At 37.3% G+C, this 14,884-nt stretch overlaps 1 protein-coding gene across 2 annotated transcripts in view; it reads right to left on the reverse strand.

Annotated features, from left to right (window-relative positions):
* The window catches only part of RPGRIP1L (RPGRIP1 like), a 72,793-nt gene that overhangs the window by 30,865 nt on the left and 27,044 nt on the right, over positions 1–14,884 (reverse strand). For both annotated transcript variants that reach the window (XM_080351739.1, XM_080351740.1), the window contains exons 10-18: positions 14,075–14,214; positions 9,712–9,818; positions 9,436–9,486; positions 8,059–8,238; positions 7,316–7,433; positions 6,144–6,596; positions 5,168–5,319; positions 2,531–2,894; positions 632–846 (exon numbers count right to left, since the gene is read on the reverse strand). In XM_080351739.1, the coding sequence (XP_080207865.1) occupies positions 632–846; positions 2,531–2,894; positions 5,168–5,319; positions 6,144–6,596; positions 7,316–7,433; positions 8,059–8,238; positions 9,436–9,486; positions 9,712–9,818; positions 14,075–14,214 (1,780 nt within the window). The remainder of the gene's footprint in view (positions 1–631; positions 847–2,530; positions 2,895–5,167; positions 5,320–6,143; positions 6,597–7,315; positions 7,434–8,058; positions 8,239–9,435; positions 9,487–9,711; positions 9,819–14,074; positions 14,215–14,884) is intronic.

Raw genomic sequence — 14,884 nt, forward strand, 5'->3', positions numbered from 1 at the left:
TTTCCACTGATTTTTATACACAAAAGATCCTTGCACTACCTTTAACTTATGAATTATTTTTAAGAAGCTATTGTGTATCTCAGCACCAAGTTCCAGGGACCAGAATATTAAAGAGTGTGGTGCAGACACCCCTACAGCTATGTACATATGGCTTGGGTCTGGCTGCTTGAGAATCCTTTTGGCTCAAAGCTACCCCAACTGATCAAGTTCTGTCTCAATTTCTAAGAGACCACAGAAATAATTGCTGATTTAATGACTGTCACAAGTTTCAACAGCAGCCCTAAAGTGGCACAAGTTATGACTACATATTATGTGGGACACATACGTTGGAAAGAGAATTGATAAGCATCAAGTTTATAGGGAAAACATTTATTGTTTGTTATTTCTCCTCCCTCTTCTCCCCGGTCTTTTGCTAACCAGTTATCTACCATTATAAAAGACTTTAAAAAGTTTTGGACACAGGAAAGATTTCACTTCCCAAAGGATGTTGAAGATGGTGGTTATACAGAGTATTTGTACTATGCATTATTTCACAGTAAGGACAAACCTGGTCATCAGGGAAGAAGTAAATGAACTGCTGTAATAGGTCTTTTATATCTCTTAACTTCTGTGAGTTTGTTAAATTACTTACTGTCACTGATGGAGTAAAAGGAAGAGGCAGGGCTGGAGTCTGCGTTTTTTCCTCTGCTGGTAATTTAGTTGCTATTGATTTCTCATTTTGAATGTAATTCACTAAGTCTGCAGCCATTGTTGATCCACTTGGTGGTAAGTAGACGAACTTCCATTTTAATTCAACTGTGATGGTACCAGTAGCACGTCTTTCAGAATCTGTTAGTTCAAAAGTACCTGAAAGCAAAATGCAAATCTTGTCTTCAGTTATCTTATTCCATACATATACAATAAAATGCAATAAGCTAAATAGTGTCAAAATATTCTATTTTTTAGATCAAAAAATATCCCATATAACACTGTGGGTATTCAAAACTATAGGATATAGAAGGGACTGGATTACTGTGTTCATAGTCTTGTAGATTTCTCAGATAATCCACTACCAGATAACTATTTCTTACAGACATCTTTCAAAAGATCCAACTACAATATTTCCATGTTTTACTAACAAAAAAAAAATCTCTGAGCTGCTAAATCTTTATAAAAGAAACACTCTAAATTCACTTGCAAATTTTCTCCTATTATCCATCTATATGGGATAACTATAGAATCATATTGTAAAGTTTCATTAATGCCTTACAGTTAACAATGAAATAATCATTAAGCAGCTTTTATATTATAGCCACCAAAGTAAATTTGTAACTGATATCAGCTTGTGGGGAGCAGCTGATGCACTGAAGACAGCGCTGCTGTTCACACAGTAGAAAAATGGGCTGATGGAAACCTCATGAAGTTCCACAAGAGCAAACGCAAAGTCCCACATCAGCCCAGGAACAGCCCGAGGCAATGGCCCAGGCGGGGGCTGACTGGCCACAAGCAGCCTTGCACAACAAGAGCTGGTCCTGCTTGACAAAAATAATTGAAGCCAGCCAAGCTGTGTCTTTGCAGCAAAGAATGGCAACTGTACCCTGGCCTGTACGAGCAAGAATGGACTCAAGCAGGCCCAGGGAAGTTTCGTGCTTTCTCTGTTTGAAACCTCTGAGACAGCATCTGGAATGCTGTGTCCAGACCTTTGAGTCCAACCATGATCCAACCTAACTCTAGCACTAACCCCTGTCCCTAAGAACCTCATCTACACATCATTCAAACCCTCCAGGGACGGTGACTCCACCACTGCCCTGGGCAGCCTGTTCCAATGCCCCACAGCCCCTTCTGTGAAGAATTTTCCCTAATAGCCAATCGGAACTTCCTCTAGTGCAACTTGAGGCCGTTTCCTCTGCTCCTGGCACTTGTTCCTGGGGAGCAGAGCCCGACTCCCCTGGCTCCAAGCTCCTTTCAGGCAGTTCAGAGATCAGAAGGTCTCCCCTCAGCTCCTGTTCTCCAGCTGAAACCCCCAGGTCCCTCAGCCGCTCCATCACACTTGTGCTCCAGCCCCTTCCCCAGCTCTGTTCCCTTCTCTCCACTCACTCCAGCACCTCAAGGCTGGTGTGAGGGGCCCAAAACTGACCTTGGGATTTGCAGTTTGGCTTTCCCAGGTCCCAGCACAGGGACGGTCACTGCCCTGGTCCTGCTGGCCACACCACTGCTGATACCAGCCAGGATGCTGGTGGCCTCTTGGCTACCTGGGCACACGCTGGCTCATGTTCAGCTGGTGTCACCAACACCCCCAAGGCCTTTTCCCCCAGGGCACTTTCCAGCCGCTCTTCTCTGAGCCTGTAGCGCTGCCCAGGGTTGTTGTGATCCACATGTAGGACCCGGCACTTGGCCTTGCTGGACCACAGACTACTGGCCTCAGCCCAACAATCCAGCTGGACCAGATCTCTCTGAAGACACTTTACTCTGGTTGGTTCTTAAAGAGATTTAAAGATATATAATACAGGAAGTGAAGATTTTGTAAAGTTCAAAGAGGTCTAATTCTTACCTGAGATAGATCTGTCATGTGCTAAAGAAATAAGAGGCACATTGGCTTTCCCTACATAAGCACCTTCTTCCGTTTCACCATCATCAAATACATAAAAGGTTAAGGATTCTGATTTTAGGTATCGGTCTAAATCTGCATTCATTGGCACTTGGAAACACATATGGTCATCTATTTGTGGGTTGTTGCTGCTAGGAATGATGGGAGTATCATAGTCTGCAAAATCAAAGAACTTGTAGACAACATAAGGATTTGGCTGAAGATGTTTTTTTCGGGATTGTAGATTGTTACAACATTTTATTGTAATGTGGAGTTCATTTAAATTGCCATCTGTTGAAGTGCTGACTTGGGCAGTTCTGTGTATCTGCTGCTTTAAATGAAAAAGAAGTTAAATTAAAAACATTAGAATGTTGGTGAACTCTAAGAACTACATAAATAGAACAAATAACCAATTATTTCAATGACACTAACTACTGTTTAATCTTATTTGTCAAAATATTACTTGTTCTGTAAATTCAACGACATCTCTCTTGTGTTGTTAGTATAAGGAAATAAGAGGTTAATCCTTTCAGGTCTGTGGTTGTTTGCTTTATTGTTCTAAAGTTTTATGATCTGCTTGTCATTTGATTATCTACAAAGCAGTGAAGATCACAGTTTTAAGAGTGATTCATATCTAGTGCTAGTTTCAAGTTAAGGATTCTGATCTTGACAGCTATTCTGTGTCAAGAAATTTTTCTAACCCTAGTCCCTTTTATATATGTACTTTTCAATAATTAAAAGTGGGCTGCAGATTCCTCTGTTGTTTTTTTTTTCTTCCTCCAAAGCCCTTGTCCACATAAATAATTTACAAAAATTAGAAATCAGCATGTGAAGAGTAATAATAAATGTCTGAAGTAAACTCCATGATATCACAAGTTTTTTTAATCACCTATCAGCATGGCTTGTATGTTCTATGGAAATGGCAGTTGGAAAACTGGGAAATTCATTTCAATGGAATTAAAGAATAAAAAGAAAACAAATAACATGACTATCAAAAATAAGTAATCTTCATCTACATTGATCTCAAAAGGCTTTCCCTTGTTACTGTAACATGTCACAGCCATTTTCATTAATTGTACATAATTATCTTGCTTGTGGGAGCCAGAGTTCTTTCTTGTGGTATATGGAGAAACATGTAACAATTTGATTTAGTGTGATAAAATGTTAAATATTTTCATTAAATAATCCACGTTGATAGTTAATGAGAAAACCAAACGTGACAGTTTAAGTCCTTAATATGCAGACTTAAGATGACTACTTCTGGCTACATCAGAACTGGAAATTTATAGCAGTTTATGTACAGTTCATGTTTCCATCATTTCTGCTGCTATACAGGACAGAAAATTTTATATGTATGTTTAACTAGTGCAAGCTTAAATTTTGGAACGCACAACTGCAGCTACTTTTGCAGCTGCAGATTGACAGAACCCTTAACATAATGTAACCATCTGCTATATCTATATGACTTTTAGTTTCTGCCATAAGACATTTCTGAAAACTGCATTGCTTCTAACAGCTCTGTAGAAGCTGTTCTTCATTTCTGCCATTTTTCCTATTTTCTCCTGTACAATCAGAATATTTCAGCTGCCATGTTTGAATTTGCAACTGTACAATTACACCAACATGCTCTGTTCCACATGCTTTACCTTTCCACTATGTTTGGATTGCTAACCCAGCTAGAAATAACATAATCGAGAATAGGGGAAACTAAGTAACAGATTTTGGCATTTATCAATGGACAGATTTTGTGAGTTAGTTTAAAATAGTTTGATTTAAAGCAAATGTTACAATGTTATCAAACATGAAGTTATTCTGCAAATGCCTGCACTGACCTGTAATAGAATTCATACACTAAACATACTTCTCAGATTACAACATGGTATCCATTGAGATTCTAGTATAATATGATTTTACATTATGGTATAATATAAAACATTAAAGTTACTTCAGACTTACAGTAATTTACACAGCTATCGATAAAAAATGCCTGTTAGAAACTCCAAAAAGTTTTAATTTATATATTTCAACCTGATTGATTTTATTTCTTAAGCAATTGTTAAAGATGCCTGGAAGTCCCTTCTTTTCCTGTGACCATTATTTAGATATGATTATCCAGTGCATTATATTATCAGAATGCTCTTCATTATCCAGAAAAAAAAAGTGAAATCACTATCTCATAATATTCAAGCATTAAGTTCTTCGAGACGCTTCTGAAGAGCTGCTTTGCCTGTTCTACTGCTCTGACAACCAGTTGGTTTAACATTCCTGACTATTGTACTAAAACAAAATGTTAACAAAACCTGGTATTACAGGTTTGGAAAACTAAATATAATAATTTCAAATATTCTTATGACAATTTCAGTAAAAATAAGTGACTGAAGTTTAAGAATTGGTCTCTTCAGGAAAGCTGCAATTCATCTGATTCTTTATCTCTTTATATGAAAAGCATGTCATTCAACTGCTAAAGATATTTTCCAGTTCAAGAACCTTTAACTTTGTTAACCTTGAACATATTGAGACTTGAAATAAACTATTTGAACTGGAAAAGTAATTTTGCACAGTTTATTCTAACAAAACTATGAAGTAAAAACTCGCACATACCTGGGATGGTTGTTCACATTCCTTAAAACTGGACGTTATATACCCAAGAGCCTTTGACCTCTCTTTGTACAGAATAATAGCTTGATCCATAGGAACTCGTAACCTGATCCAGTATTCTAGAGTACCGTAATTTTGAATGGTTTTTTTGATTCCTAAGGAATAAATAAGCACGGGATTGCATTAATTTTCTTCTCAACATTAAAGTACTTATGCCAAAAGCTAGGAAACAAATTAAAGATTAGTAATCTTGTGACTACGCATTATGACAGTGTGCGTGACATGAGGAGTCGACGTTATTATAGAAACAGAAACAACTCCTCTGGCTCTACATGTACAATCCAAAACCAAAGTACGTAGGAACCCTCTGTATCAGTAACAGTCTTAGAGTATGACAGAAACTTGCATTAAATAACTAAAACATCAATTTGTATATAAACCAGTAAATCAAAATGAAGAAGAGTATCTATCTTATTTTAAAGTCTTTCTCTAAAGTTAAAGAAATTCTGACATACACACAGTGCTACAATGCAATCAAGTACACCACTCTACTAACTACTTTTCTCCATGTTTTTGTGTAATTATGTTGGGTAAGGTGATATTATCTTTCATTAGTAATTCAAAGTATACATGTATAGCAGTAACACTTCGCAAGTAACCTTTATGTAAGGCAAAAAACCACATGTTATTTTCAGATAAGATTCTCTAATGCCAGTTCCAGCATATCATACTTCTAATGTCACGCACTTCGGGATCACTATATTAACACCATCTTTGTGCTCAGCCATTATGGGCAAAATTGCACCTGTCAGAGCTTTCCCACAGCTCTCGGTAGAATCCCGAAAACACACCACACATCCAATAAGAAATACCATGTTGTGTAAAGTCCTTTCTTATGTTTTTGAAATAGTAACACACTAACTCATTGTTGGCCAGATACACCTCACTTAAACAGAATATATTTTAATGTGTTAATTACCAACTACATTGGCTTTGCTGTAGATCTTCCCATTGTTTTCCAAGACTTCATGGAACTTGAGCTGACATGTAGCAACCGTTTCATATTCTGTGCCATACGCCTGATGAACCTCGAGCATGACGCTGCTGTGCTGTATGTAGTGCAAGAAGCAGTCGTCGGCCTGCACGAGGTGCTGAGAGGTGAAGTCATACGAGGGGCTGAGCCCATAAACCACCGGCGTGATCTGAAGTTCAAAGTCATAGAATGCGTAAGTACAAAACGTTGCAGGTTCATGGTCACCAAAAGCGTGCATAGCTCCAGAAGAGAAGATCACTCTGCTGATATGAATTTCAAAAAGGTTCTCTCCTCTTTCTAAATGCAAAGTTTCAGCAAATTCATCCACTATATCCCCTGGTAATATTTCTGGTCTGGATTTATGTGATTTTGTACCATAGGCAACATCTCTTAGTTGGGCTGCAACAAGAAAATAAAATAGAGGTAAAATAGAGCTACAACATGACAGTCTTGTTTAAAACTCAAATATAATTAACGACTCAGTAGAGAGGAAAAAGCATAATTCGGTTATATTAACAATGTTACTTTCTTAAATGCATTACTAAAAAAGAACTCACATATGTAAAATCATAGATCTACTGCTCATTTAGCACACTGACAAAAACCAAGACACCACAACAGAGCTGCTCCAATATATACAAAAATAGACATGGGCCCCTAACAATTAATAACACATTACAAGGGAATTACCAAGGAAATTATTCAATGATCAAAATAAGTATCACTATACAAATGTGGCAGAGACTTAGACACATCTTTGTGGGCTTGGACAACATTTGCCAGGGAAAGATCTGACTTTTAACCTCTGTAATATCTTGAGTGGACAGAACTAACAGCAAAGACCTTTCTTTACATGTTGCCCGGCCTCACAGGTTGTAAATAGTGAACAAATCCAAACACATGCTGCAGCACAAACTGCTTTGTTGAATTTTGCCTGGTTAATACCTTTATCATTTAAGTCAATAAAATAGCACACAGATGCTTTTCCATGAAAGAACTGACTTTTTTACTAGCGTTAGGAATGGAAAAATATTTCAACTGAAGAACGAATTTACAACAGTAATTTGCAAGATAAAATATAAAAAAATATATTAGAGAAGACTATACTTTAAATATACCTTCTAGTTTTCTGATGCGCGCAGCTCTAATATCAAGAAGATGGACATACTGTTGCAGTTTTAAGTCATAGTCTTTCTGTAGACTTTCCATCTTTTGTGTCACTGCTTCTACTTCAGTCTAAAAAGAAAAAAGCATGTAAAAAGGAGTTTTGGGGCTTGTCTGCACTGGTTCTGCACATGCTTTCGGCTACAAATTAAAATACAGGTTTTTTAAGGAAAGAACATTTAGAGTACACAAAAATAGCAGCGATTTTTAATTCAGCAATACAGCGATCAGTTTGAATTTCAGCAAAATCTAAAAACATTATTAAGCAACACAGATTAGTTCTTTCAGACCAATGTTCCTAATAGTTTCTTTAATGATTTTGTTACTTAAACACAGATTGAATGAAAAGTCAAAATATTATCTGCAACAACCTAGCACATGAGACTAAAAGTGGAATGTTGTGGAAAAGGAGACTTACTTGATAAGTACACTCACTACTTTTTCCTGCGAGCACCTGATAAGAGCTCAGAGATAATGCCAAGGTGGGATGTTCTGAGGGCTCTGATCAGCGTGAGTTAAAAGACTCAAGTTATAGTCATTTGGACCTCATGCGTTTTAAAGCATACTTTAAACAACAGATAATCTTATGTAGACAGACTGGCTTTGTTGCTGAATTTGCAAGTCAGAATTACAGCAAGTTCTAGAGACACAAAGTGTTTTTATCAGGTTATTTTCCACTGTGAGCAAAGTATAGTACCTGGTAATCTTTGTTAATTTTGTGCTGCACAATTAGCATATTCCTTGTCTTTTCAAGTTCTTGCACTGTTTCCGCATGCATTAATTGCAGCTCCCGCATGGAGTGTTTTAAATCTTTATGGGTATCATCATCTACTTTTTCCAAAAACGTCAGGTCCCCGTTCTTCTGCTGCTTTCGACCCTGGAGGAAATTTGAAAAATTACTAGAAAAATTACTAGCAAAATATTTTCATGTACTTGTGTCTGGTTAAATGTAACACTGGGATATAACTCTGGAACAGCAATAAGACAGTCGGCATAACTTTGTAAATTTTGAGCATGTGGTGACACAAAAAATACGAATGAGGTAGAGGCCAGTAAGTGTCAGGATTGTATTCAGTTATGTCACCTCATGATTATCAGGAACCAATTAAAATGAATGAGATATAGAAGTGATCACTCTTGTCTAGCCAATGAAATACAAAACCCTTAATATATCAGCCCTTTATATAATTAATTATCCTGCTTCAGTGACTGCACAAGACCTGAGTTATTATTCTCAAGTCTACATTGCTTCTGATATTAATACTGGGGGGTTTTAATTTTCATCTGGCTTTTTTCATTATCATTACAGAATTATCATTTGCATTTTGGTAGCAGAAAAAGATTCTATTTACAGCAAATGCTTCCTCAAGAACAGAAAACACTAAGTCACCAAAACAGTGGAAGCTTATTCTTTTCACTGGTTTCTTCCTCCCATGCCCACTTCATTTTGCTGTAAACAATAAAATAACTTCTGTGCCAGAGGGGAAAACATAAAAACCCAAACATTTTATAGATATTTCTGGTTTTCTGTTTAATGGACAAAGAAGTTGCTAAGCACTACTGTATCGCATTTTAGAACTTCCATGCTTATACGACACTCCCATAAATTACAGAACAAACAAAATTTTCTAAAATAAAGATTATAGGAACAACAAGATGGCATGAGAACTCATTTAACTGAGAAAAAGTAAGTTTTTCTTTAAAAAAAAAATGTCTGTGAATCTGGTTTAATTCACTTTTGATGTTATAATGAATTATCTACATAACTCCAGGCTTCATCCTGGCTATTTTTTCATCTTCCCTTCTGCTTCAGTGTAACTGAAAAAACAACAAAAGCACGCATATTAGCTTGAAGCATTAACTACTCAAAAATGCACAAATAATTCAGCCCTTGAAAATCCCAGGCACTGTGTAGAAAACATCTAATGGTCAACCAAGGTTGTTGTTTTTTTTAGAAATAAAGAAATAAAAGAATAAATGCAAAATACATGGAATTATAGAATGGTTTGGGTTGGAAGCGACCTTAAAGGTCATCCAGTTCCAACCCTCCATATGCTCTTTCTTTGCAAATTACCTTTATAAGCAAGACGGCTTCACTGAGTTCTGCCACATCAATATCACTTTCCTGAAACAGAAATACTTAATGAAAAGGTGTTATCAGACGTGAACGAATATTCGAAGAAATACATTCAGAATAACAAGATGCATTCTCACCAGACATGACATTTTGCTTAATATCATGAATAAATAAACACTGTTATATTTCTGTATTCTTCTACTTTCAAGAAGTATTTGCACTATGCATAAAAAATAGAATGGGGCTTGTAGTCTAGCCAGAAATTGGGTTCACCTTGGTCAAAAACTTCATATGATTTTTCAGTTCATCTAGTTGTTGCTGATGTTGCAGATGGCGTAACTGCAGCTCTTTGTTCTCTTGCATCAGCTTTTCCTTTTGCTCTTAACAGAAAAAGAACAAAATAGTCTGCTTAATTGAACATAATTATAAAAACTATAAACTCGTTTTTTCATATTAACTTATGCATGGAAAGTTAATTGTAAAATGCAGAATTTATTTTGTATAGGGAAATCTTTGCTATGAGAAAACAGAGAGGAATAGAAAACTCCTCTTTAATCTGATATAGGTGTATGGATGAAATTAAGCAGAACAGTCTTACTTTCATTAAAAGGGAACCTACGGCATTAAAAATCTACACTTTTTGTATTTCTAAATAGAAAGATATGCCCAATCAAGTACAGCTTCTGTTTTGGGGGAGGAAGGGAAGAGGGGAATAGAGAAGATATAAAACTCAGTCTGAATTACTAAACACCATTAAATTCATCAGCAGAAAGTTACATCAATTTGACACAAATACCCACTAATTCATAGCTACATCCACAATGACTTCTTAATAAGATGTGAGGAAAACCTTAAGGATCAGACAAAATAATTTAGCTCTAACAACATACCTTCTTTCACGTGGAAAAGTTTTAAAAGCAGGCTTTCCTCAAAAATCACTGAGGCTTCTAAGGAACAAAAGTACTCGCACTCTCTTCCCCTGGCCAAACTCCTTATTCTCCTGATAACAATAGTTTTTCCCCTATTTTTTCCTGTGTTGTTTTCTTTTTAAGTTCCAAAGTTATATCCTCATACCATGTACTTCAATAACACCAATTCATACTTTAGGTCAGAATGTTATAGATGTTAACTGTCAACCTGACATGCAAGTATCAGCCTTTCTAATTCCTATCTGCACTCATTGGAGTTTATTGGTAAAACATTACATACTTAATTTAGAATATATTCTACTGCTTTCAACAAAAAAGTCCACAGCATCTTCTTAATGTCAGAATCTTTCCTGTTGACCCCCAGGGCATGTTGTGCAACTCAGTTATTTCTACACAACAGCTTCTCAGTTTAGAGGCTTGAACACCACACACAACAGGTGGCTGACATGCAAGTCCCAAGGGTTTTGAAATGTTTCTGAGATTAACACCAGGTTAGTTGTAATTTTACAGAGTTTATAGATCAAACAACACCTTCACTAAAAATGAATCATTTGTAAAGCCACTGCTCCTACATACAGTAGCCTTATTCACACATTAGAACTCCACAAGAGTCACTTCCAATTCAAACACAATCACCAGTAAGGTTTTAATTCTCTGCAGTTATAAGGAAAATGTAATGCATTTGTTCAACTGAGAAGAAAATATAATTAGAAACACTAGCGGCTAAAAATTAGAAAGCAAATAAGAAAACAAACTAAGGCTTGTGAATGGGCGGAGAAGGCAGGCCTTCCGAAAAGATGGTGAAATGCTCATCAGAAATTGAGTCTCCAAAAGATGTGTATCTGTTAGAACGTCTCCCACAGAGAAAAAGGGCACCTTGTGCTGATGTTTTTTTCTCTATGATACAAACTGAGGTCTGAACTGGAACTTTTTTCCAGGGATAAGGAGAAAAGATATCCCTCCTCAAGTACTTCTGTCTCATTGTCATGAATTTTCTGACGCGAGCAGCAAGCTCAGTCCACTCTTTTTCAACATGAAACCTCAGAGAAGCTTTTGCACACATTTGTAATATCGATACACACTTGCTGCTTAAAAAGTTAACTTCAAAACTCTAAATGGCATGTAGAAAGGAAACTAGCTGTTGTTCAAATTGCAGAATTTCAACAGCTTGTTGAACCAAAATGGGCCAATCTGTTGACAGCACGGCTCAGTCTACCTTAGTACAGCCTGTGTTGCATCTCAAGACTCTTTACAGGCTGCGCTTCTGTGATCCCAGCCTAAAACAAAATGCAAGGCGTGCAGGATAAGAGGCAGGAGGAAAAGGAACACTTCTGCAGTAGCCTGTAGGGTACCAAAGTGACAGGAAGGTCCTGCCATTTAGTTTTCCCATATAATGATGCCATTTTTCATCAGGAGCTGCTCAAACTCTGTTGGTTGCTTCCACTTATAATACTATCAGCACTGATCTGAGCTTGTTTGGATTAGAGCTGGTGCTGCATGCTGGCTGCTGCTTAAGCTTGCTTGCCCTAATTTAACCCAAAAGCTGCAGCTGAAGGGAAGAGGAGAGAGAACAGGTGATTCTCACACCATTGGTGACCATGGCCCGCAAGAACACAGCATCACAATATCAGGGTTTTCAGCAGCAAGGTTATGACAGTAAAAGGGAAAAACACTGTCCCAGAGGCTTTGGTAAACACTGTCCCAGCAGCTTGTGTGAAAGGCCACAGAGCCAGGAGTGGAAACAGAACGCAGAGGTGCAGAGAGCCCTCTGTGTCGATAGGGGTCTCGCAGGCACCTAAGGGACTGGGCAATACTCTCCTCAGCTGAACATGATCCAGACAGTTACTGCAATTTATGGCTGAGAATCTGGGAGATATCAAAAAGACAAGAAACACAAGAATAAATGACTAAGGCAAGGAGAAGGGTGATAAAGTGTCTGCAAATATCATATTCAGAAAAAGAAAAAAGGGCAAACGCAGTTCCAGTGTGAAATGAGTTATTCTGTTTTCTAAATGTATTTCTTTAAAGTATTGCAAAGGACATTATGAAGTTACAGACAGAAAAATCCTACTAAAAAGATCCAGATCCAAATTACACCATCAGTCTAAAGAGAAACACTGGAAGAGGATGTTGAAAAAAGCAAGATGATGTTAGTCTGCTGTAGCGTTAAGAATTTTCCATACTTCATTTAAAGATCTGTCTTAGTCCTGGAAAAGTTGTTTTAAAAAAAAAATTAATGTGCCAAACTACAGAAGTTAGACAAGATGCTCCTTCTACACTAGCTCCAGGCAGTAGGTTAAGACAAACAGTATTTCACTTCTCCTGCTGAACTTAAAGAGGGATATGCAGCAAAGGCAGACGCTCTCAAGTATGTAACTGGAGCAATTGATACTGCCCCAGTTTTGTCAAAGACAAGTAGGTGTAATCAGATCCTAGATACACAGACCTGGAAAGGTTACTACAACAGCTACTCAAGCTGCAGGGAGCTCAATTCAATGGAAACAACAAGTGTAGTAACCTGGCCATCCAGCTGAAGAGCCCAACAAGCTGTTCAGTGCTGGGCTAGGGAAGAGGCGGTAAAGCGTTGCCATTCTGCATGATGCCCATAGGAAGGACAGATGATGGAAGGTGTTGCCTGATTTTCCACATGCAACTCAACTAAATAACAGTATGGTCTGTATCATTTTCATGCTCTTAACATCACTTTAAATTTTGCATTGCACAAGCGAGCTGTCATTAACAACTGTCTCTAACTGTCAATCTGTCATAACTTCATATCATTGTAGCTTAAGGCATCTTATTTATTTTAGGATCACTTAAGGCTAATTTTGCAAGCACTCGCTGTGGTCAAATAAAATGCTTAAATATTTAATGCGGTATTTGAAGTCAGTAGAGCCACTCAATCTTAATGGTAAGCACATGCTGAACTCGAGCTGTAATCATGAGAATTATTCACAACAAGTTGGTGCACTTCATTCCATCAAATGACTCACAGAAATACACCTTTTAAAAATATACATTTGAAGAATTAACTCTAAAAATATCTAGTTTACTTCCTGCCTGTGCTCTTGCTTTGTAAGCTTTGTGTCGCCACAGTATATCACAATGTTGAGACAAAAAAAAATTACATACTGTAAGGTCTTAAAGATTCACTGAGAAGTTGCCCTACAGCTTAGGCAAACCACATATGAATCAATCAGTTCAGTAGATCAGAAAACTGTATTATTGCAAATAAACGTAGCCGTAAATGAAAATTAAGTGTATACTGAAAATGTTTAAAAACTTTGAATTCACAAAGTTGAAAGACAATTAACCAGGGGCCTATAAAGGCTTCATGTAACTTCGTACAGTAAACAAAATTAGAATAGTGGTTTATAATTTGAGAGGGACTGTCAGACGGTCCTCTTTTCCATAAGAATTTTCAGTATGGAGAAGAAACACAGAATAAAGAGTAAAGATTAAGCCAACAGATAAAGAATGAATGCAGTTGGAGTTATATCATCGTCATTCAGTGCATAACCTGCACTGGGTCAATTTTTGTACGTAATAGCTAGTCATAACTTAAGCCTATTGTGGAAATGTACACTTGAAAGGCAGCTCTGAAATCACCAACATCAGGAACTACACTTGTCTGGGCAATATACCTGAAACTCTAACAAAAGAGAGTCTCACATCATGAGAAAACAATAGTTATTTCAGAAATATACCTCTTTCTACTTTGATCATGTTAAGGATTTCATTTTTGTCAGCTAAATCAGATTGGATAGCAGCCTCTAGTTCAGTAATTTGCAGTTTCAGTTGCTGTTCCTTTAATTTCCATTGCTGTTCATGGGTCATACTGAAGACACTGCAATAAAACATGTGGCATGTGAAAAAAATCAGCTTCAACAGAAAATAATAAAGGAAAAAGCCTTTAGTGGCACAGAGACCACTGTCATCATGTCTTAGGAATTAAGTAAACATATGCTGGTCTGCTGCTGTTGAAACCAAGGCGCCTTTCTCAGGCTGCGGTTAAAGAACATGAAAGAGTTGTGGGATGAGCGCAGGAACTGGCCTTAATTTAGAGCTCCAAAGTCAGAGAAGTTGGCAGCTTGCAACACTTGTGGGCCTAGAAAAGGAATTCAGATGCATATCCAGAGTAATCCACAACTCCAAACCTCAGCAACTGACAACTGACAAAACCATTCTTTCCGCATACAAAACCTCTTAATGGAGAGAACTGGGATCACCCACCTGATTTCTTTTAAATCTGTGAAACACGCAGAGCCTAAAGTCAGTTGCCCGTTCAAAGAAATGTTGACCACAAAGTGACAACAGTTTTCTCATACTATAAAACAACAATTCTGATACTGATTAAGAAGCACATATAAAGTAATCTTTCTTCCACTTTAAGAAATAAAAACCAGAGGTGGACAACGGAATTAGAATAACTGTTTTGCCTGTAACACATCATTTACTCGCAAACTACCACTCTCTGTGCAGTAAGGATTGCATGGACACAGAATCACAACTGCTGA

This window comes from Nesoenas mayeri, assembly GCF_963082525.1.
Source record: "Nesoenas mayeri genome assembly, chromosome: 12".
Taxonomy (NCBI): domain Eukaryota; kingdom Metazoa; phylum Chordata; class Aves; order Columbiformes; family Columbidae; genus Nesoenas; species Nesoenas mayeri.